The sequence below is a fragment of the Erpetoichthys calabaricus genome, chromosome 4 (genome assembly GCF_900747795.2).
Source record: "Erpetoichthys calabaricus chromosome 4, fErpCal1.3, whole genome shotgun sequence".
NCBI lineage: Eukaryota > Metazoa > Chordata > Cladistia > Polypteriformes > Polypteridae > Erpetoichthys > Erpetoichthys calabaricus.
In genome coordinates, this window is record NC_041397.2 from 2,998,646 (window position 1) to 3,021,355 (window position 22,710).

Below are 22,710 nucleotides of genomic sequence, written 5' to 3' on the forward strand. Positions count from 1 at the left end.
GCAGATATGTAAAGTAAGTGCAGAAATATATTAAATAAAACACAATGACAAATACAAAAATACAAATCCCCGACATAAAATATATCTTTGTATGTATGTATGTATGTATGTGTGTGTGTGTATATATATATATATATATATATATATATATATATATATATATATATACACATATACAGTATGTATGTATATATGTTTGTATGTATATGTATGTATGTTTGTATATATGTATTCCTCCACCAAACCAGCAAAGTGAAAAATACTACATATTCAATAACAAAACCTCCATTGCCCTGCACACGTATAACAAACACACAATACAAATAGTAACAAACAACAGATGATTACTGAAATGTCAATGAACATGAAATTGAGTTCAGGTAAATAACTGTCCAGAATACTGATGGTGGATCAAAATGGTTGGGTTTGATTCTCCTGAATAAAACAGAACAATCTCACCGTGCTTCCTCTGCGAATGGCGGATAATAATGTCCAGCCCCTGGGGTTTCTGGTGATGACTGTGTTGTAGTGATTCCGGCTGAATGAGAAGCAAACTGGAACAAGGCGCGATGTAAACAATGGCAGTAAAATGACGATCGGTGGTTGTTGTTTGAAATCTCCATCTCTCTCCTTCTTCTGTCCCTGCCTAAATAACAGTAAGCCGGATATAACTGGCAAAACTCCGGTACTGACGTATCCAGGGGTCGCTGCCTCCCCGCAACACCCCTTCCCGCTTCTCATTATGGGGACGACATTTAAACAAACACATATTAGTTTAGACAGGGTGCTGTGACGAGACGCGACTGGGCACAAACACTATAAACAAGAATGTGGCCCCGCTACAATAGCACCACCTTCTCGTTTGTTTCTTTGCCACTCTCCCATCAAGCTGCGACTGGTGAAGCACCTGGACACAGTGGTTGTGGGGTCTGGGTGGTCTCATGGCCTGGGACCCCTTACAGATTTTGTTTTTTTTTTGTTCTCTGCCTAATCTTATATTTATTATATATATTGTGAAAGGCACTATGTAGCGCCCGACCCGGCACAGACTGATGCAGAGGCACATACTTAAATAAGCAGACTTTTATTTCTCTTCAGCCATGGGGCACGCCTTCCCCGTGTCCCACAGTCCCAAAATACTCACAGTAATCACAACGACCCTTCTTCTCACACCACCACTCCTCCTCAGGCTTAGTCCTCCTCCTCCCGACTCTGGCTCCTGAGTGGTGGTGGCTGGCCCTTTTTATAACCCATCTGGAAGCGTTCCAGGTGCTTGACCACCTGGTCCTAATTGCACTTTCTGGGTGGGGCTGTAGATTGTGGACACTTTTTGTGACTGAAGACAGAGAAGAAAATTAAAATTAGTCAAAACCTTTTATTGATACATACCAGACTAAGGTAAAATGTCAGAGAAACACAGTCCTAGGACACCGCGCTTCATCTGCCTCGAGCGCAGATGTCCTTGTTCTTTTATACCTTTCTAATCTCCTGATCGTTGACCACGTAAGCAAAAAATAGCGTCCTGACTCATTGTACTTTTCCAATTTTGTAAAGTCATTACCCTAAAGGTATATTTTCTTGTCACACACATCATCAAAAGAAAACTTCCAGAAAGTATACATGCTTTTTGTCACGTACGCAAAACACAAACAAGTTTCATCATTCTGTCCTATTTTCTGTACACACATACATTTTGTTCAATTACATCATTTTATGTTTTTACACTCCTCCCTTTTTGAACAAAATGATGTGGGCAATATAATTCTATCTTGAAATGGTTGATGAAGGGGAAGGGGGAGAGAAAATGGAAGAAGCTATACGAGACATGCGCTCCTCATGTAGCATATATGCCCTTTCCATAGAGACGGTAAAGTACTTAGATATTATATAGCGAAACAAAGGGATAATACAACAACCAACCAGGAGGAGGAGGCAAAATGTCACAACCAAAGAAATGAAAACAGATCTTATCCATTGTCCCCAGGATCCGAAGGAGGATGCAAACCACTGATCCCAGGGATTTGTAATGCCAGAATTAGTGGAAAGTTCTTTAGAGAGAGCAGTGAGGCCTGCCAATGCACGAGTTATTGATCCATCTGGCGCGGTATTATTTGGAATATATGTACAACAAGCATCACCAAACATAGCACAGACACCTCCCTTTTCCGCAAGTAACATGTCCAGGGCTAGACGATTTTGCCAAGTCATCAGAGAAGTACGGTCAAGCTGTTCATGTATGCCTTCAATAGCGTCTTTGGTGAAGTTAAGGAAACGTTGTTGGTTATAATAAAGGTAATTAATCCAGTCTACATTCTTATTAATAGTAATTTGGGGTATGATAGATTCAAAACCGGCAGCAACTTGATCCCTAGCTTTAAATCTGTCTGGGACACCCCTAGGGACTCCAATAGCATCTATGTATACTCCAGGGCCATGCAAGGAGATATTAGTAGGCATATGGAAAAGGGAGCGGGTATGTCGGAAATAAAAAGGAGGTGTGGAATAATATGGGGAGTGAGAGGGAGGTAAGGATAGAAGTCTAAAAGGCATAACTAATTGGATTGGAGCACAGGTACCAGACCAGTTAGGGGGAAGGGTGGCAAATAATTTGGACCTACAGCACATCCACCAAATATCTGATCTAGGAGTGGTTTGGGAGAGAAGAAAGGAAGACAGAACGGTGTTCAGAGAAAAGTTGACCTGAAAAGTTTGAGAACAGAAAGAAAATGGTAATTCTCCTACCCATGTCGTTCCATTAGATTTGAAACATGTATAATTTCCTTCGTGAGTTTGAAACATAGGGGTAGCCATGTGACGGGTGGGGGGAAAAAGAATAGATAGATTAGAACACTTTGAACCAGAGAGGGGTTTCTTGGAAGTAGTGAATAAGTACAGAAGGCAGGGCAACCCCACGGGGTCAGAAATGTTAGATAATGGGAAAGGGACTGTAGCTAAATGGGGACGGGCTGCAGCGCACGCATAACAATGAGAACGATTAACTTGCTTAGCTGAATAGAGAACCCACTGCAACCATCTATTCTGATCCCCATAACCAGTTTCTACTGAAAAAGTGGATGAAAGGGTGGAAATATTCATAATCTTAACAGGAGAAAAGTCTGAACCAAAAGTTGGGGAGATGGGTGTGTGTGTGCAAGAGAATGAGGGGTGTTAATAACAGGATTGTCAATCTTAATTAGAAATCTCCCTAAAGGGTCTGTTCCAGATACATATGCCCCTAATACATATATTCCTGAGTCATGTAAAGAGGGGTTCTTCAAAGTAATGATCAAGGGGTTACAATGGTTGTCAGCACATTCATGAGAGGCATGTCCTTTTATGATAGAAAATCGATTTTTCAAACCGTATTTTTGGGCCTCAAAAGGTTGATAACCCCAGTCCTCAGTTCCAGTGTTAGCAAAAACCCATTGCCAGTTGTCGCAGTCACTTCCCCTCATACACACGTATTTGTCAGATCCGGTCCACTGGGCTTGTCGACCAGTCCCACAGTTGATAATAGAGCAGAAATCAAACTGCACTGATGTGGTAATTCCTAACGGGAAAGTCAAGGTGACCAGGGCAGTAGACAAGGGAAAAGAAAAGCATAGTAGCACAGCAATCAAGGGTGCCATCTCTTGCAATGTGAGGCGTGAATCCAGGCAGGCAGTCCTTCAACTTTCACGGCGTGTGGTGTGGACAGAAGAATTTGGAATGGTCCTCTTCACCTAGGCTGATGCCAGTGTTTCCTCCGAGTATCTCGAACCAGGATCCAGGTGCCCAAGGGAATTGGTAAATCCTTGGAAAGGGGGCTGGTCCTCCAGGCTTGATTAACCTGCTGGTGGATTTCCTTCAACGAGGTTCGTAAACCTGCAAGACTAGAGAGAAGATCATTGTCCACAGTATGCAAATTCACATTTCCTACAACCATGCCAACGGCATGGGACGTCCGGTCAGAATCTCAAACGGCGATAGTCCCAGTTGTCGGTGTGTCCGTCCCCTTAGTTCCATTAAAGCTAAGGGTAGTGCATCCGGCCATGATAAATTAGTTTGTTCACAAAATTTTTGCGAGTTTAGCTTTTAAAGTGCCATTGCATCGTTCTACGATGCCTCCGCTTTGGGGATGGTATTTACAATAATGGTGCACATTAATTTGGAGCCAGGTGGTTAATTCATTTATAACGGAGCTCACAAAATGAGTGCCATTATCTGTTTGTAACTTTTGAGGGATACCCCATCTTGGAATAATCTCTTTAATTAGTGCTTTAGCTACTGTTTTGGCATCGCTGTGTTTTGAAGGGAAAGCCTCTACCCATCGGGAGAACACATCGACAATCACAAGACAATATCGGTACCCTTTAGACGGGGTTAGTTCAATGAAATCCATTTGGAGGTGTTCAAACGGACCCATTGGATTAGGGGTAACGGCGGGACTTACCTGGGTACCTTTTCCCACATTAAACTTTTGACATATTGCACAGCATCTGCAAAATTGCTCTGCATATGTAGAGAAACCTACAGCTTCCCAATGTTTTTCAACATCTCGAACCATGGCATCTCTTCCTGCGTGATCGAGGCCATGGGCGATTTTTGCCATTCCTGGGAAAGAGGCTTTTGGGAGAAAAGGCTTGTTAGTGTGTTTATGAGTCCAGACTCCATCAGAGAGGGACCCTTCTTTGGACCATTTTCTCCTTTCGATATCCGTGGCTGCACTCTGTAAAGAAATAATTTGATTATCAGGGTCCTGGTCATTTCTCTGTTGGAATAAAGAAATTGGTGTGTTATTATATGCAGCCTCTTTAGCAAAGTGGTCAGCTAATTCATTTTCTTTGCTAACAGGATCCTGTTTTCCTGTGTGAGCTTGACATTTAACAATCACTAGCTTCGATGGTTTGGTTATAGCTTCTAAAAGGGATTCGATCAATTTCTGATGTTGGATGGGTTTGCCAGTACTGGTCTTAAATCCCCTTAGTTTCCATAGTGCTCCATGATCATGGCAGACTCCAAAAGCATACCTGGAATCTGTATAAATTGTTACGATCTTCCCTTCGGACAGCTGACATGCTCGAGTGAGTGCTACGAGTTCAGCTGCTTGTGCACTTAAGCTTGATGAAATTCGATTTGCTTCCAGCAGGCGGTCCCCTTGGACCACTGCGTAACTAGTTGAGATGTGAAGTTTTGGCTTGTACTAGGATAGAATGTACAGCGTGAGGCACTTTAACTGTTAGGGGGCTCATGAGAACTACATCCGTGCTTGCTAATACAGCTTCTGTTGTTGCAGCCACAGCACGAAGACACGGAGGAAGTGCTGCGGCCACTGGATCCAGTTTTTTAGAAAAATAAGCCACCGGTCTTTGTTTATCTCCATGTTGTTGCGTCAGTACTGCATTCATAAATCCCTGCTTTTCGTCCACGAACAAAGTGAATGGACGAGAATGATCAGGCAAACCTAGCGCGGGCGCAGATAGAAAAGCAGCTTTGAGGTCACAGAGAGCCTTCTCAGCCAGTTGTTGCAACGGCTGTGCTCTTTCAGTAAAATTTAGAACCCACTGTCTGCAGTAGCCCAGAATACCTAACCTGTTGTTTTGTGACCGGTCTAGGAAGATTTTGGATGGCTGTAATGCGATCGCTAGAGAGAGCTCTTTTTCCATACATAATGTCATGACCTAGATATTTTACAGTTGTTTTGATTAGCTGCAGCTTAACTTTAGAAACTTTATGGCCATTTTCCCCCAGAAACAGCAACAATTTCTGAGTATCTATTGTACAATTTTCTTCCGTAGCGCTACATATCATTTCCATCTACATACTGTATCAATGTCCTATTTCCGGCCAAAAGCCTTCTAAATTTTGGGCAAGAGCTTATCCATAAACACAAGGGGCTTCAGTGTATCCCTGAGGCATGACGGTCCATGTCCAACGGCGGTACCACGTTTGACGAGATCGGGATGTACGGCGGAGATGCCAGCCTCTGCTTCGGGAGACAAAGGATATTGGGCACGGTGCGGGCGGAAGGAGGATTTCGGGTGGATCACCAGAGGCTCACAATGGGCTATCCTTTGAAACACTACTTTAGTTATTAAATGGTCAGGAGTATCAAAAATACCTGGAGTAACTTGTAACCAGTCTGTTCTTTCAAGGCATTTTTCCACCCATGGTCCTATTTCCCCCCATTTAACAGTGCGTGATTTAGCTAAGGGAATATGAGGCACTGTGCCGCCAAGGTAAAATATGTGCTGTGAGCATGTAAGATGAACAGAAGCAGCTGCCTTTGTGGGTTTCGGGGCAAATACCAGAAGTAAGGAAAGATTCTAGCCAGGGGGTGTCTACTTCTATAGGGAAGTATTGGGCAGTACAGTGTAAAATGTCAGGGGCCTGTAAATTGGGAAAAAGACAAGGGGAAAAAAAATGTAGGGCTTTGAGGAGAATGGTGTGTGGGGAAATATCTATAAAGTCCAAGCTGCAAAAGAGGGTTTGGGGTAAGGGGTAATTTGACACAACAACTTGGGGGTTGAACAAGGTATGTCCGCCAGGACGTGACTGGACTTGAAGAGGTTTTGATACTTGAAGAAGGTGAGGTTGTCCAGAAGCAGTAAGCACAGTAACAGTTTCGTTCGAGGCAGGGACCTTTGCCAGCGAGAGGGTAGATCGAGTGGCACCAGTGTCGATTAAGAAAACAGTCTCAGTGCCATCAACGAACAATGTCAGTAAAGGATCAGTCTCTGAATTATGGGTGAGCAAAGGTAGTTGAAAAGAGTGGCTGGAGGTCCCAGCGTTTTCCTATGGCCAGTATTGTTGGTCAGGGGTGTCAGAGAAAACAGGTGGAATAAGGGGAGGTGGGGGCTGTTGCTGTCTGTGAGGGCACTCCCGACGAAAATGTCCAGTTTCACCACAAGCGTGGCAAGAGTAGGAATTAGCATTGGAATTTAAGGGAGAGGGAATAAAAAGATTCTTAGTGTGGTCAACAGGAGGAGCTTTAAAACCACCTCGTCCTCTTCCTCGTCCTCGTCCCCTTCCTCTAAAGCCATATCCTCGACCTTGGTCAGGAGCATTCCTGGTATAATAGTTCATCTGTGCTGCCAATAATTTGGCATGAGAGTCCGATTCGGCATGTTCAGCATGTCGTTTGACTTCATCAAACGTGGCACTTTCCCACTCAATACAGGAAGTGCGGACCTTGTTTTGTATATCAAAGCGCAAACCGGAAACAAAAGGTGGAACTGCAGCTCGGGTGCGGTCATCAGCATTTCCCAAGCCCGAGTGATTAGCCATAAGGTCTTGAATCCTATGTGCCCATTCATCAACCGTTTCGTCTCTCTTTTGTTTTGCAGCAGAAATAAGGGACCAGTCCGTTCCTTTTTTATATTTTTCTGCAATATTTTGTCTCAACGCCTCCCATTGTGGGTTAAATTCGCCTTCTCCACCTATCCCCTGTCCTCGAGTTAAAGCTGGGTTCCATACCCATGGAACGTCATTGCGGACACCCCTGCTAACAGTGGCCCATGTGGTCCCAAGCTTTCGACGAAGTACCTGGGTCCATTCAGCAGCATTAGGCTTATACATGCTATCTAACTGATCAAGTTGTTCAACAAATTTTAGTCCTCAAGTAAGTAAAGGTGAAGGATCAGAAGAGAAAAAAGTTGGAGCTGGTTTGTGAGTGGAGGTTTGACTTCGAGTGCATTTGGAGACGGGGGTTTGTCTAGTACAGGGTGGGTCATCACGATGGGTTGAGGGGTCATAGTGATCTGTGCCTGGGGAATCATCGGGGGAAACTTCTGCTAGTTGTAGTGCAGGGGGGGGGGGGCAGTCGGAATGGGGGATAGAGGAGGGGATAATAGAGGTGCCTGAGGTTGGTTCTGAGGAGGGGAAAAAAATAATAGGATAAAGGGGGTACTGCTTCTAAATTTCTATCGATCATATCCATTCGATACGGTCCACTATTATAACAACCCTGCTTATTCCTACACAGGATCTTCCTGACTTCCTGTATTTCACTTACATCTCCTGTCCCCTCTACCGGCCAACGCCCACCACTCTGTCTATTCCATTTCTTACATGCCTTCTTGAAATCTAAACCTGTCTTCTTTTCTATAAATTTTCTAGGAGACCCATTTTCACGGGGCGTCTGTTGATCCTCCGAAAATAATTCTTCCAGCATTAATGATTTTGATCCCCCTGTGCGGCGATTAACAGGCTTACTGTTATAAGTTCCCATTATATCCCCTTGCCCTCCCGGGTTCTGTATTTAATTTTCCAACTATATACTGATTCGCCTAATCCCTTGTACGTATGAATCAGCGAGGTATTAAGTGTGCCACTCACTATTCCCTTACTGTTCCCTTCTTTTTCCCAAGGGGAGACCAACTATCGGTCCTTTCCCAGTTCCCAGGAGAACACGGTATTGTTGCTTATTCCGTATGTAGATTTATTTATTTTTCCATAGCGCTACATATCTTCCATAGCGCTACATATCATTCCGTTCCTAACAGCAATCCTGCAATCTGTGCTCTTTTTGGTTTATATTTCCATACCACCCCGTTACTCGTCCCGTTAGCCTGTCCGCTCACATCCCCGGATTCCAGCTCAGGTGACTTCGTGTCCGATTCGGTTCAGCAGAATACTACATCAATACGTCCAGCCGAGTCTAGGATATGGGTGAGGCCAGTATCCTTTCATCAGACCTTTCGTATGCGTCAAACTGCTTGGGTCAAGTCTCCATCACCTTAAGCAACCCGTTGAGATATGAGTATGACTAGACGGTCAACAGGAAACTCGCCCTCCCGTTATTTAGAAAATAAAAAAATGTTCGGAAATCCCCCGGTGCTTACCCCAGTCTGGAAGTGTGCAAGCTCTGTCTGGAAATCCGTTCAGTCACTGTGGATGTAGCAAAGAGGAGACCAGGGACTCCTCACGCAAGAACTGTTTCAGGACAGGGCAGTCCTAACTTTTGCCGGAGCTGCATGCTCTGCTGCCGGAGCGCTCAAGTTGACGGCAGTCCGCTGGTAAGACGGATCACTGAAATGGTCTCGCTGGAGGAGTCGACCGGCCGTCTCCTGCCCCACGTCCGGGCGCCAAAAACTGTGGACACTTTTTGTGACTGAAGACAGAGAAGAAAATTAAAATTAGTCAAAACCTTTTATTGATACATACCAGACTAAGGTAAAATGTCAGAGAAACACAGTCCTAGGACACCGCGCTTCATCTGCCTCGAGCGCAGATGTCCTTGTTCTTTTATACCTTTCTAATCTCCTGATTGTTGACCACGTAAGCAAAAAATAGCGTCCTGACTCATTGTACTTTTCCAATTTTGTAAAGTCATTACCCTAAAGGTATATTTTCTTGTCACACACATCATCAAAAGAAAACTTCCAGAAAGTATACATGCTTTTTGTCACGTACGCAAAACACAAACAAGTTTCATCATTCTTGTCCTATTTTCTGTACACACATACATTTTGTTCAATTACATCATTTTATGTTTTTACAAGATTCATCCAGTCGGGCTGTTGGAAGGAGACAGCCCCCCCTAGCGGCCACCCCGGGCCCCAACCAAGCTGTGGAGGACTCCATCTCCCATGGAGCCCTGCGGGAGGTTGAGGAATAAGCGTCGGCCAGGGAGGCTGCCACCAAGTGCCGCGGGGGAGGTATTGAGCTGTCCATGGCTGCTCCCCCGGAACCTCGGTTTGCGAGTAACTTGGTTTACAAGTGTTTTGCAAGATGAGCTAAAATTTGTAATAAATTTTGACTTGATAAACAAGCGAGGTCTTGCAGTACGAGTAGTATGTATACGCTTTGTCTGCTGAGTGTCATGTGATCACAACTGAGCTGATGGCTCCTATTCTCCGTCTGAGTCGGCGTGCCTCACTCATATAGTCAACATCTGTACACATGTATACTGTTTACTACAGCATTGTGCGTGTGTGTGTGCTGTAACATGCGAGTCCCCGTCTTGCACCCGAAAACACGAAGCTGAGTCTCAGTACTTTAGCAACACCAGCTTTATTCATCTTGAGACAGCAACAGCGAGGTTATTTATTGTAGCGGGATCTGCCACTCTCCTATACACAGACACAGCAGTCAGGTAGGGTCCGGCCAAGTAGTACTGTGCCCTGCGCATTTATAATGTTCCTTGTTTCTTGTATCACCCATCGATGGCAGGCGCTTATAGCATGTCCGCGATCTTTTTGGATTCGCTTTTACGGCGAACTGCTACAGCTCTGGGAGACTGCGATTGCTTTGGGATGCTCTTCTGCTTGTCGTCCCGTTGGGTGGAATCCCACAAGAGTTTAGAAACTCACTCACACCAGCCATGATTTTTTTCAAAGGTAAAGTGCACGTTAATTTGTTTTATGTAGTTTTACTTTATATTTTGCATTAATCATTTTTATATGAATAGTTTTGGGTTGTGGAACGAATCATCTGAGTTTCCATTATTTCTTACTGGGAAATTTGCTTTGATACACAAGTGCTCTGGACTGTGAGCACGTTTCCGGAACGAATTATGCTCACAACCCGAGGTTCCACTGTAAATATATATATATATATATATATATATATATATATATATATATATATATATATATATATATATATATATATATATATATATAATGATCCAGCTGGGTACAAAACAGGAAACCGTATTATAGAAGAAAGGTTATGCCATAAATATAGCACTTCTCTTAAGGGGTTATATAAAGGACAAGAAATACATTTTATCATAGTGAATAATAAAATAACAGCGTCAGCTTTTAAGCATAAGCTCAGAAGGATATGAGACTCGGACACATGCCAGGTGCACGCTCATTGGACCAGGGTTCAAATTCAACTCTTACAACATGCAGAAATTACAAAATCCTTGACAGTAACCCGGTTAAGGGTTTACATGACCACATAATCGGTTCTTCTTGGAGAAGTCTACGTCTGATAATCCGGCTTCTCGGAGACTAATAACCAATTTCTCTTACAGTATGTGACATTTCAAACATCAGGCTTCTGTGAATAATCCGGTTATCGAAGCACACATGTGAACCCGCTAATGTTTTGAAACCCAAGTCATGTGATCTCCATTGAATTACCGATGAGACGTCTTAAACCAATGGGCACTACACCACTGATCTGGCCTATTAAAAGGGGTGACTGTTTACGAGGTCAGTTATTTTGTGTTGATTAATTTTGACCAGTTTGCGGAGATCAGTTTCCACTGTGACAATAAAGAGCCGTCTTCTGTTTTCACCGTGTGAAGAAATCCAAATGAAATCCACTGGGATTCCATGTTGTACAACAATAGAAGATGCTGCATTTACAGTGCATCTGGAAAGTATTCACAGCACATCACTTTTTCCACATTTTGTTATCTTACAGCCTTATTCCAAAATGAATTAAATTCATTTTTTTCCTCAGAATTCTACACACAACACCCCATAATGACAACGTGAAAAAAGTTTACTTGAGGTTTTTGCAAATTTATTAAAAATAAAAAAAAACAGAGAAAGCACATGTCCATAAGTATTCACAGCCTTTGCCGTGAAGCTCCAAATTGAGCTCAGGTCCATCCTGTTTCTCCTGATCATCCTTGAGATGTTTCTGCAGCTTCATTGGAGTCCACCTGTGGTAAATTCAGTTGACTGGACCTGATTTGGAAAGGCACACACCTGTCTATATAAGGTCCCACAGTTGACAGTTCATGTCAGAGCACAAACCAAGCATGAAGTCAAAGGAATTGCCTGTAGACCTCCGCGACAGGATTGTCTCGAGGCACAAATCTGGAGAAGGTTACAAAAAAATTTCTGCTGCTTTGAAGGTCCCAATGAGCACAGTGGCCTCCATCATCCATAAGTGGAAGACGTTCGAAACCACCAGGACTCTTCCTAGAGCTGTCCGGCCATCTAAACTGAGCGATCGGGGGAGAAGGGCCTTAGTCAGGGAGGTGACCAAGAACCCGATGGTCACTCTGTCAGAGCTCCAGAGGTCCTCTGTGGAGAGAGGAGAACCTTCCAGAAGGACAACCATCTCTGCAGCAATCCACCAATCAGGCCTGTATGGTAGAGTGGCCAGACGGAAGCCACTCCTTAGTAAAAGGCACATGGCAGCCCGCCTGGAGTTTGCCAAAAGGCACCTGAAGGACTCTCAGACCATGAGAAAGAAAACTCTCTGGTCTGATGAGACAAAGATTGAACTCTTTGGTGTGAATGCCAGGCATCATGTTTGGAGGAAACCTGGTACCATACCTACAGTGAAGCATGGAGGTGGCACCATCATGCTGTGGGGATGTTTTTCAGCGGCAGGGACTGGCAGACTAGTCAGGATAAAGGGAAAGATGACTGCAGCAATGTACAGAGGCATCCTGGATGAAAACCTGCTCCAGAGCGCTCTTGACCTCAGACTGGGGCGACGGTTCATCTTTCAGCAGGACAACGACCCTAAGCACACAGCCAAGATATCAAAGGAGTGGCTTCAGGACAACTCTGTGAATGTCCTTGAGTGGCCCAGCCAGAGCCCAGACTTGAATCTGACTGAACATCTCTGGAGAGATCTTAAAATGGCTGTGCACCGACGCTTCCCATCCAACCTGATGGAGCTTGAGAGGTGCTGCAAAGAGGAATGGGCCAAACTGGCCAAGGATAGGTGTGCCAAGCTTGTGGCATCATATTCAACAAGACTTGAGGCTGGAATTGCTGCCAAAGGGGCATCGACAAAGTATTGAGCAAAGGCTGTGAATACTTATGGACATGGGATTTCTCAGTTTGTTTATTTTTAATAAATTTGCAAAAACCTCAAGTAAACTTTTTTTCACGTTGTCATTATGGGGTGTTGTGTGTAGAATTCTGAGGAAAAAAAATGAATTTAATCCATTTTGGAATAAGGCTGTAACATAACAAAATGTGGACAAAGTGATGCGCTGTGCATTGTAGATAAGTGACTTTCAAGACACTCTGAGCGCCTTACATAGAGAGGAGAGTCACTTCAGCCACCACCAATGTGCAGCATCCACCTGGCTGATGCAATGGCGGCCACTTAGCTCCAGTCACCTGTTAGTTAATAGGTGGTGAAGAGGGGAGTTAGAAAGTTTTACTAAGCCAACTAAAGAATGGGGATGATTAGGAGGTCTGGATGGGCAATTTCTCCTGGACATCGGGTTACATCCTACTCTTTAACAAAGATGACCCGAGACCTTTTAATGACCACAGAGAGTCAGGACCTCGGGTTTATGTCTTATCTCTAAAGACGCCACACTCTAAAGGTTCACACTCGGATCACAGGGTAAGCGCCACCTGACTGGTCTCACCAGCAGCGACCCAAGCTTTTTCCTAGATGGTCTCCCATCCAAGTACTGGCCGGTCCCAAACATCCTTAGCGTCAGGCGGATGACCAGTTCTGAAGTGCAGGACGTGTGACTGCTGACAGTAAAACCTGATAAACTTTAAGGGGGGGATACTTTTTACGGGCTCCGTATGTACAGTACAGTTCATTGTGTTTTCCTTTTTGTATGTATTCACTTTTTAAAATCAAATCGCCTTTTATTGTCAATTCACTATATGTGCAGGACATACAGGAGAATCGAAATGCTGTTTCTCTCTCATCTTTGTAGTACAATAAAGTATAACATATAAGATAAATAACGTTAGATCTTGTAAAGTAGACCTGTGTACAGTGTGCAATAGCCATTAGTGTAAAAGCCAATTACAGTTAAAAACAAGAAGGTGCATTCTAGAGTAGCTTATGAGATGTACAAACAGACAGACAGTTAGCAGCAGATGTAATATGGAGTCTTTATACAATACCAGCTGAGGTGGGCACTTGTAGATAGTGACTCTTGTTATGGTCCAGGGGCAGGGGGCAAGGGTAGTGGACAGAGTTCAGCATCCTGACAGCCTGGTGGATGAAGCTGTTAGACAGTCTTTTTAATAAAAACATAAGTGATGATTACTATGAGGGCACTAAAACATTTTTTTAAACAAGGAACCCCATAAGGCCGTGCCGAAATCTCCCCATTCTCTCAGGCCAAGGTGATCCTGCGATGCCACCCTGCCTTCTACACCCGTCGAAATCCGCATGTCACGCATTCCAGACTGGCATTAGCTCTAAGGGTTTGCTTGCTTAACTCTGTCAGTTTGTCTTTCTGTTGCTTATTAGGCTCGCAGGCTCCATGATGTCTTTAATCAGCCGTTTCTCAAATCCAGAAAGCAGAAGACCGAAGAAAAGACGCAAGCATAAGGAACATGGGATTCGGAAAACATGTGAGGGGGGAATTGTGGGACACTGACTCGGGTCTCGTTTGTCAATTTTCATCGTCTGTTTCCTGGCCCGGGTGTTTCAGACTTGGCACACTGACTGGCATTCACACTTCACATCAGGGGTCTGTGCGGTTTAGAGGCGACGCTGTGCCCTGTTGGCTTTTATTTCTTCTCCAAGGTTTGCTCCGACTTGCAAAGTTGCATTTTAAGATTCGCGTCTTTTTGTTTTTTCTTTCCATTTCATTTCATTGACTCGAGAATTGCAGCATTTGAGTGAAGCAGGCTGGGGTTTCTTGACGTTCTTTTTGCAGGGTTAGAAATGAAACTGAAAGCGACAGTTAGGTGGCTGAGTCTATTTTAATTATGTCAAAGGAAAAGAATGAATTCAGACTTACTGTCTTGTCATCATGTTTTTAAAGTTCCACGCACCGCAGCGGCTGCACTTATTCTCTGTGTACGATTGTTTTTCTTTTTCTCTCTTTCAATAAACATTTTTTATTACTTTCTTGATGCGAATGAAGTTGGGACTTTTAATTGGCTCTATCGTTTATTTAGGACTCATTTTTCCAGATTTTTTTAAATTTTGAAATATATGCAAAAAGCAAAATCGTCATCGGTGTAGAGCAGAACCCGCTGGAGCGGCTGTGCCTCAAATCACCAGGCCTCAACGTTTGCCCCTGCTAGACGGGGCACTAAGGCAAAGTGACCTCGGTATTGTTAGGAGAAAAAGAAACAATAAAAAGGCAACGTCGTTAAAAACAAAGGCAGTAGAGGTCTGTGCTGTGAGCTTGGAGTAAATGGCGTCTAAGTAAGAAAGGAAGGGTCAATTGAGACCCCCCGAGTTAGCTGGCCGGATGTTGACTCCCGTTGCCTCTCTTTGATTTGCTGCTGGTTAAAGAAAATGAAACAAGTAGGGGATCTGAATCTAACAAAAATAAAATCAAAGTGCGGCCAGTTCAAGTAACAGCAACAGCAGTGGGTTATGAAGAAAGAATGTGGCTGACTGGAAACCTGCAGCCTCCATGAGAGCTCAGACGTCACCCCGATCTGCAGGGGTTAACTCGACTCGACTCGACTGCAGAAGTAGCTTATGAGATGTACAGACAGACAGACAGTTAGCAGCAGATGTAATGAGGAGTCTTTATATAATGCCAGCTGAGGTAGAGTACTTGGTAGATAGTGACTCTTGTTACGGTCCAGGGGCAGCGGGGGACTGTAGTGGACAAACTCCTGACAGCTTGGTGGATGAAGCTGATAGTCTTTTTAATAAAAAACATAAGTGATGATTACTATAAGGGTACCTTTCACGAAGCACACATCCCCTCACATTTATTGGTGAGAAAGGCCCTCATAGCAGCACTTCAGCTTTAAGGACTCCATAACTCAGAATTGTGATCTATGAAAGCAGCTGGCCGATGCTTTGAGAGAATGTCACGTCAGACTGGCCTCACCGTGCACATCCAGGCTTTCTCTGACCACCAAAGAGCTTACAGAGAAGCACTAACTTCTGCCAAGAACACCCATTATGGCAGAATAATAGAAAGTAGCCATGATAACCCAAGGGTTTTGTTCTCTGTAGTTAATAAACTACTCGAACCCACATCTGGTCCAACTACCTCTTCTACTGAAGTCTGTGAGGAATTCCTCCACTTTTTCCGTAACAAAATTAAAGATCTAAATAATTCAACTAACATAAATACATCATCTGTTTATGTCTCTCCCTGTTTTCCCACTCCATCCAGCTCCTTCTCTAAGTTCTCACCAGTCACATCTGCGTCTGTTAATAACCTGCTTTGTAAGATGAGGCCGACTACTTGTGTACTGGACCCCATCCCCACCACATTACTTAAATCCTGCCTTCATGCCATAATCCCGACTGTTACAACAATAATAAACTCATCCCTTGACACTGGCTCTGTGCCGCTCACTTTTAAAATTGCTTCTGTAAACCCAATGTTAAAAAAGTCTGGCCTTGATGCTGACAATCTTAACAATTTCTGGCCTATTTCCCACTTACCTCTCCTGTCAAAAGTTCTTGAGCGTGTTGTAGCTTCCCAACTCACCAATTACCTAACCTCTAATAATTTGATGGTTTCAGGGCGCAGCACAGCTGTGAAACTGCTCTGCTACGGGTAACCAATGATTTGCTTATGGCAGCAGACTCTGGACAGACCAGCATATTAATTCTGTTAGACCTCAGTGCAGCATATGACACTCCGGTCAGATATGACATCCTACTGTCCAGAATGGAGAACATGCTGGGTATCTCTGACACTGCCCTCCAGTGGTTCAAGTCCTATCTGACTGATAGGCAAGAGTTTGTTAGTCTTGGCAACAGCAGATCCAGCTCAGCGCCAGTCACACAAGGAGCTCCTCAGGGCTCTGTCCTCGGCCCTCTTCTGTATTTATATGCTTCCCCTTGGCCATATTATTCGTAGCTTTGGACTGGGTTATCATTTTTATGCAGATGATACTCAACTCTACTTCAATGTTAAAAGTGGAACTTCATCAGAGCTTTCTCAGCTCACAACCTGCCTTAGTGAAATTAAAACCTGGATGGAGCAGAACTCTTTAAAATTAAATTACAATAAAACTGAACTCCTGCAAATTGGGACTAAAGTGCAACTTAATAAAATGAGCTCCTTCCCAGTCCATCTTGGCGGTGATCTCATCAGACCTGCCTCTACTGTAAAAAATCTTGGTGTCATTTTTGATTCCTCCCTCTCTTATTCCGCCCACATAAATCACATTAAGAAACTTTCTTACTTTCACCTCCATAACATATCTCGTGTTTGCTCCTTCCTCTCTTTCTCTAATGCTGAGAAACTTGTCTCTGCTTTTATCACATCCCGCATCGATTATTGTAATTCCCTACTGGCCAGTGCCCCTTCTAATGTTCTATCACAGCTCCAGCTTATTCAAAACTCAGCTGTAAGAGTCCTTACTTGGACCAGCAGCAGCGAGCACATCACACCATCCTGCTCCGTCTCCACTGGCTCCCTGTGTCTTACAGAATCGAATATCAAATCCTACTAATAACCTACAAAGCGTTAAATAACATCACACCAAACTACATCAGTGACCTTCTCCATCACTATGTGCCTGTCCACCCACTAAGGTCCTCTGATTCTGGTAATCTTGTTGTGCCCCTCACTAATCTACACTCCATGAGTGACAGCAGGACCTTCAGCTGTATAGCGCCCAGACTCTGGAGTGACCTACCGAAATTAATCAGGTCAGCTGACTCCATGAATTCTTTTATAAAACAACTCAAAACTCATCTGTTCAGTTTGTCTTTTAGCTCTACTTGACTTTATTACCCTTCTCTCAGTTTACTTCTCCGTCAAGATGCTCATGTAACCTGTGTGTGTGTGTGTGTGTGTGTGTGTGTGTGTGTGTGTGTGTGTGTGAGACCATCAATTATGGTGTCTGTTTTTTTTTTCAGAATTTACTGTCTTAATCTTCTTTGTTTATTTATCTGGTTTATACAATGCTATATACTGTATACGCTGCTGTTCTTTATTTATTCTGTAAGTGCCTTGAGCATGGGAAAGGCGCTATATAAATAAAATGTATTATTATTATTATTTCCCAGCTGCCCCGAGAGTGTTGCCCCTGATTGGTCACTGGAGGAGAATGCAGGGGCTGGAGGGAATCTTAAAAGGGAGCTGGCTAAGCAGTAAAGAGACCCCCGTCGTTTGTGTTTGTGTTCACCCGTCTGCCATCTCTAACTCGGGGTTGGGGGGGGGGGGGGTAACTGATGTTTTGTATCGTTTCAAATTGGCGCACAACGCCGATCGCTTCCCTTGATGGCGGGGTCTGTAGAGAGCTTCATGAAGACTTGCCGAGAGCTCACCAGCCTGATTGTGAAGTTCACATGGTGGGCCTGCGCTCGGCCTTTTTATTTTACTTACTGGTGTGTTCCCATTTTGGTCCTGCCAGCCCTCGACTGTCTGTGCTGCTTGTTGCGCTCTTTCCGTTGCTTTGGCCAAGTTGGGTCCTCTTTAAAGATTTTATTTCTAGATAAGAGTGATCACATTTTGCATTTCTTGACCCGCCGTCGGTTGCTTTTCTTGCCCGCTGTCGTAGGATATTTTTACACGCCGCCCACCTCTCATTCGCACCTCTGCCAGCACCTCTCATTGTTCTCAAAGACAATGATCTTCACACCTCTTTATTCTGGCAAAGGTGACTGAGACGTTTGAGTCAACAGGGCTTACGAGAAGTGGCCTTGGTTAAGACAGCTCTGGGGAGACCTGCTGCCATTTACAGGTGGGGGGCTCATGTCCTTAAATGACACATTTGTGTCTTGTGCTGCTGTTTTAGCATTAAGAGAATAGAAACTCAGCACCAGTCCCACCACACTGCCTGTTTATTGGGGCACAAGAAGGAAATCCTCATTGTGGATACAAATCACTCACTAATACCACTGGGGCTGGAAGGCTGGGCGGGGCTAGGTCCATGACGATTTGTGATTGGGCACTGTGTTTGAGTGGCATGAGGGTGGGTGGGACTAGATACTTCAGTTGGGAGGCAGCTGTCTTAAAGTGGGTGGGGCCAGATGTGTGAATGACAGCTGACTTGGTGAGTGCCAGGGCACTGGGCATGGATAGATGCTTGAGCATCAGTGGGACAAGTGGGGCCAGATGCTTGAGTGGCACGGTGCTGGGGGGTGGGATGTTGGAGTGTAAAAAAAAAAATATTTATGAAAGTACTGAATAATGTGGTTAGAAATCACTCAGTGCCCATTACTGGGTTTATGGGGGGATTGGGGGCTTGGGGTCAAATAGGGTCGAGTGATTTTTGTGACAATGGACTGAGCAGGAAAAGCAGCCGTCTGTAAGACCCTAACAGGCTGGGCAGTGCTTGGTGCCCGAGTTTCAGAGGGATGGGTGGAGCTAAATGCCTGAGTGACAGCAAGCTGGGTGGGGCTATTAACTTGAGTAGCAGCTGACTGGGTGGGGCTAGATACTTGAGTGACAGCCGGCTGGGCGGGGCTATAAACTTGAACAGTAGCCGACTGGGTGGGGCTACATGCTTGAGTGACAGCAAGCTGGGTGAGCCTAGATACTTGAGCAGCAGCTGACTGGGTGGGGCTAGATACTTGAGTGACAGCAGGCTGGGCGGGGCTATAAACTTGAGCAGCAGCTGACTGGGTGGGGCTAGATGCTTGAGTGACAGTAGACCAAACAGTAGACAAGCATCAGGATGATTCAGAAGAGAGAACGGACAGTTTGAAATCCAAAGTCTAAATCGGAGCCCCGCGTAGCCCCGAGTCTCGGTGGTGCAGTGATGGTGGATAGCAGAACGTGAGGGAGGCTGCCGATACCCTGACACTGACAGTGTTCTTGTTGCAGGGCAGCACTCCTTTATGTTGGTGCATTTGGACAGTTTTGTCCTGAAGATGCCAGCTGGGTGACACTCTTAACTTGGCATGTGGCAGGTTGGGCCTTTAGCACAGGAAGCTGGCCTCACTGCCACAAGTACCTCAGACCACATGAGGAATTGGCCATTCATTGTAAGTGCCTGTGTGTCACAGAAAGTGGGGGGACAGAAGGTGACAAGTGTGGTGGCTTTTGTGTGTGACGTGGTTCATCTACCCGAGACGATGAGCTCATTTCTCATTAGACTGTAGATGGGTCAGCAAACAGCCTTGACACCTCCGATGAACGCTGCTCCAGGGCCACCACGGGGTCCATGCCACTCCATCTGTACTACTTATCAGGTCACCTGGCGTGGGCTTACCTGAGGTCTGTCTTTATAAAGAAGAGCCAGCGAGAGGCGAGGTGGTCAGACCCCTCAGTCAGGACACCCGATGTCCCCACATCTCTGGTCAGTGCTCACCCACGGGCCACAATGGGGTCTACGCCACTGCCTTCTAATGTTGGGGATTTCATTAAAGTGCCCCCCATAAGACCACCTGTTCTTAACAGCCCCCCATAATCAGGGACGGTTGAACCACAACACGGAGGTCATTAAATGGGGTAGCGCGGCCCTCCATGGCCTTACCTCCAGTACTCGAGGACATCGTCACTAGCTGTAGCGGTGAGACTGAGCCTTCTAGGACAGTCGGTACCCCTAAAAGGACCACTCAGAAGGCCCCCCACAGACAGTCCTTAAACAAGGGGGATTCCCAACTGAAACCCGAACACCGTCACGTTACTGAAGGTCACTCGTACGTGTGAAGAAGTCGATGGCCGCTCAGCAGTAACGGGGACTGCTAAGGAGCTGCTGAGGGGTTTGGACATTTAGAGGGCGAAGTGCCACCTCGGTCCCCGGCACGCTCGATGACCTTCCTAGCGATTTGCAGTCGTAGCCTTCATTCACGTGTGACGTCCCCAACGACTCACCCCGACCAGTCCACGAGGGACCCCTCCAGCAGGTTTGACTTTCTCTTGAGTCGTGAGGATGACAGCTGAGGGCCAAAGAGAGCAGCGATGGCGTCACGGACCTCACCAACAGGAGAGACGCCCGACAGGCTGATATCTCGTGGTTTACACACCACAGCAGAGTGGAGACAAAGAAAATAGTGAACATCTCCTCTGGGGGGGTGCCCGGTGCACAAGGGTGGGCAGACATCTTCTTGGGCATTGCCCCCCTGGTACTGCAGATGAAGGTCAGCAACGGTGCCCCCTCTCGGCCTGCAGTGGAACTGCTTACTGAACGCATGAACTGACACCTTCAGGTCTTTGCTTCATTTAGTAGATTGACAGTGGGCTTCAGAAACTCCCCTAATTGAGGCAGGGGTCCGGGTTGTAACCACAGTGGACCCCCAGCATCAGAGATCATCACCCCCTAATCTAAAGGATGTGGGCGTCTCTAGGGGTCTCTATTGCCACATAAGCAGGTTCAGATGAGACCGCATGTAACACAGGACCACCCGCCACATGACACCGTCTGTCAGGTGACCTCTCAAGAACACCGCAGAGGAAAAAAAAAAATGCCAAGCGACCCCCGAGAGAAATGCAAATCCTTCGGAAAGGAGCACGAGGACCCTCCGAGGGTCTCGACAGCGAGCAGGCAGCAGTTCAGCACCTTAACCACGAGGTTAACCACAGAGCCGCCGTCTGCCTCGCTGGCTCCGTCTGCTGTGTGTCTGCCACACATCCGCCTTGGCATTCACCTCGATGACCTGCCAGTCCACCTTTACCTGAGACATTTGGAATGAGAGAGTGTGGTGGTCCGCGGGGACCTTCAGAACTCGACTGGATGTCACTTTGGAGAAATGTGGTGGTGGGTTTGCTGAGCTCAATGGCCTGTCCTGGTCCCATTTGTCCTCAGACACTCCATAGACGTGGTGCTGAAGTGGCCCTTGCTGTGTCTGTGTGTCCAAACCCCGTGGTGGGCCGCTGAGATTGGCCAGTTAAGGAGATGGATGGATTGGATCTTCATGTTCAAAATGTGCATCAGCTCAGCTTGTACAGCATGTGTCACATCTGCTGGTGCCCCCCGGTGGACTGCCTGTGCCAAGCAGGGTCTCCTTCAGATTTCATACTGCAGAGTCCTCAGGAAGGTAACCAACATCAGCAAATATGAACGAGGAGAGGCCATTCAGCCCAGTAGACTCACCAGTCCGACTCAACGTGACACCCAGTCGAGCTCTGAGGGTCCCGGATGTCTTCATGCCTGAGGCTCAGGCTTTGAACTGTAAACCACATGGCACATTTTAGGGGGGCTAAGCAAGCAGTGCTGTTACTGAAGTCACAGACTAATAAGATTCCTGTCTTCATCTGCCGTGTGACTGCCAGGCTACGACACGTGTGCCCTGACTGGGGGTCTTGTGGTCAGGGGGTGGCGCTGGAGAGTCGCCTGTCAATTAACACGCACCACTTGAGTGGAACTCTGAGCTCATGACAGAGTGGAGACCCTCTGAACTTATAAGTGTGTCTTCTTGTTTCGTGTTGCCCCCTACTGGTGAAAGCACGACATTAGGAACCAGTGACTCTCAGGACGACTTAAGGGTGTCAACTCGCTCAGCTGTGGGGCCCCCTACTGGCTTTTAAACAAAGAGGAGCACCAAATGGATTTACTTATTGGCAGTGTGGCCCCCTAGTGGCCAAGGCACTGAACTGCAAACCACTGGGTCAAAGAGTGCTGAGGTCAGGTGGGCACCCTAAAAACGATGGCACCACAGAGAGGAGACGTGTGGGCACAAACAAGAGGGACTTGCACTGGACTCTGCACACAAGACAATCGGGACCAGGGGGGTCATAATATTATGCAACATAGGGGGCCCCCTAGGGTGGGTGCTGTCAGCTGACGGGTGCCATTTAGATAAGCTAAGGGGCGAGGGTGGTGGTGGGGGTGGAATCTCACTGCATCCTGCAGCCAGCAAGGGGCATCATTTAGGAAAGTTGAGGGACGTGGCACTCTGGACCCCAAAGGGGACCCCCCAACCTCACCCCCCCCCCCCATGTAAGCCTTCACGTGACTTTTACTAATAAGGACCCAATAAACATTTTTTATCTGTTATAAAATA

At 45.8% G+C, this 22,710-nt stretch overlaps 1 protein-coding gene across 1 annotated transcript in view; it reads left to right on the forward strand.

Moving 5' to 3' along the window:
• The window catches only part of LOC127527461 (DNA excision repair protein ERCC-1-like), a 45,571-nt gene extending 30,830 nt beyond the window's left edge, over window positions 1–14,741 (forward strand). Inside the window, exon 9 of the mRNA XM_051926358.1 lies at window positions 14,131–14,741. Coding sequence (XP_051782318.1) covers window positions 14,131–14,211 — 81 coding nt within the window. The 3' untranslated portion in view covers window positions 14,212–14,741. The remainder of the gene's footprint in view (window positions 1–14,130) is intronic.
• The last annotated feature ends 7,969 nt before the right edge of the window (window positions 14,742–22,710 follow it).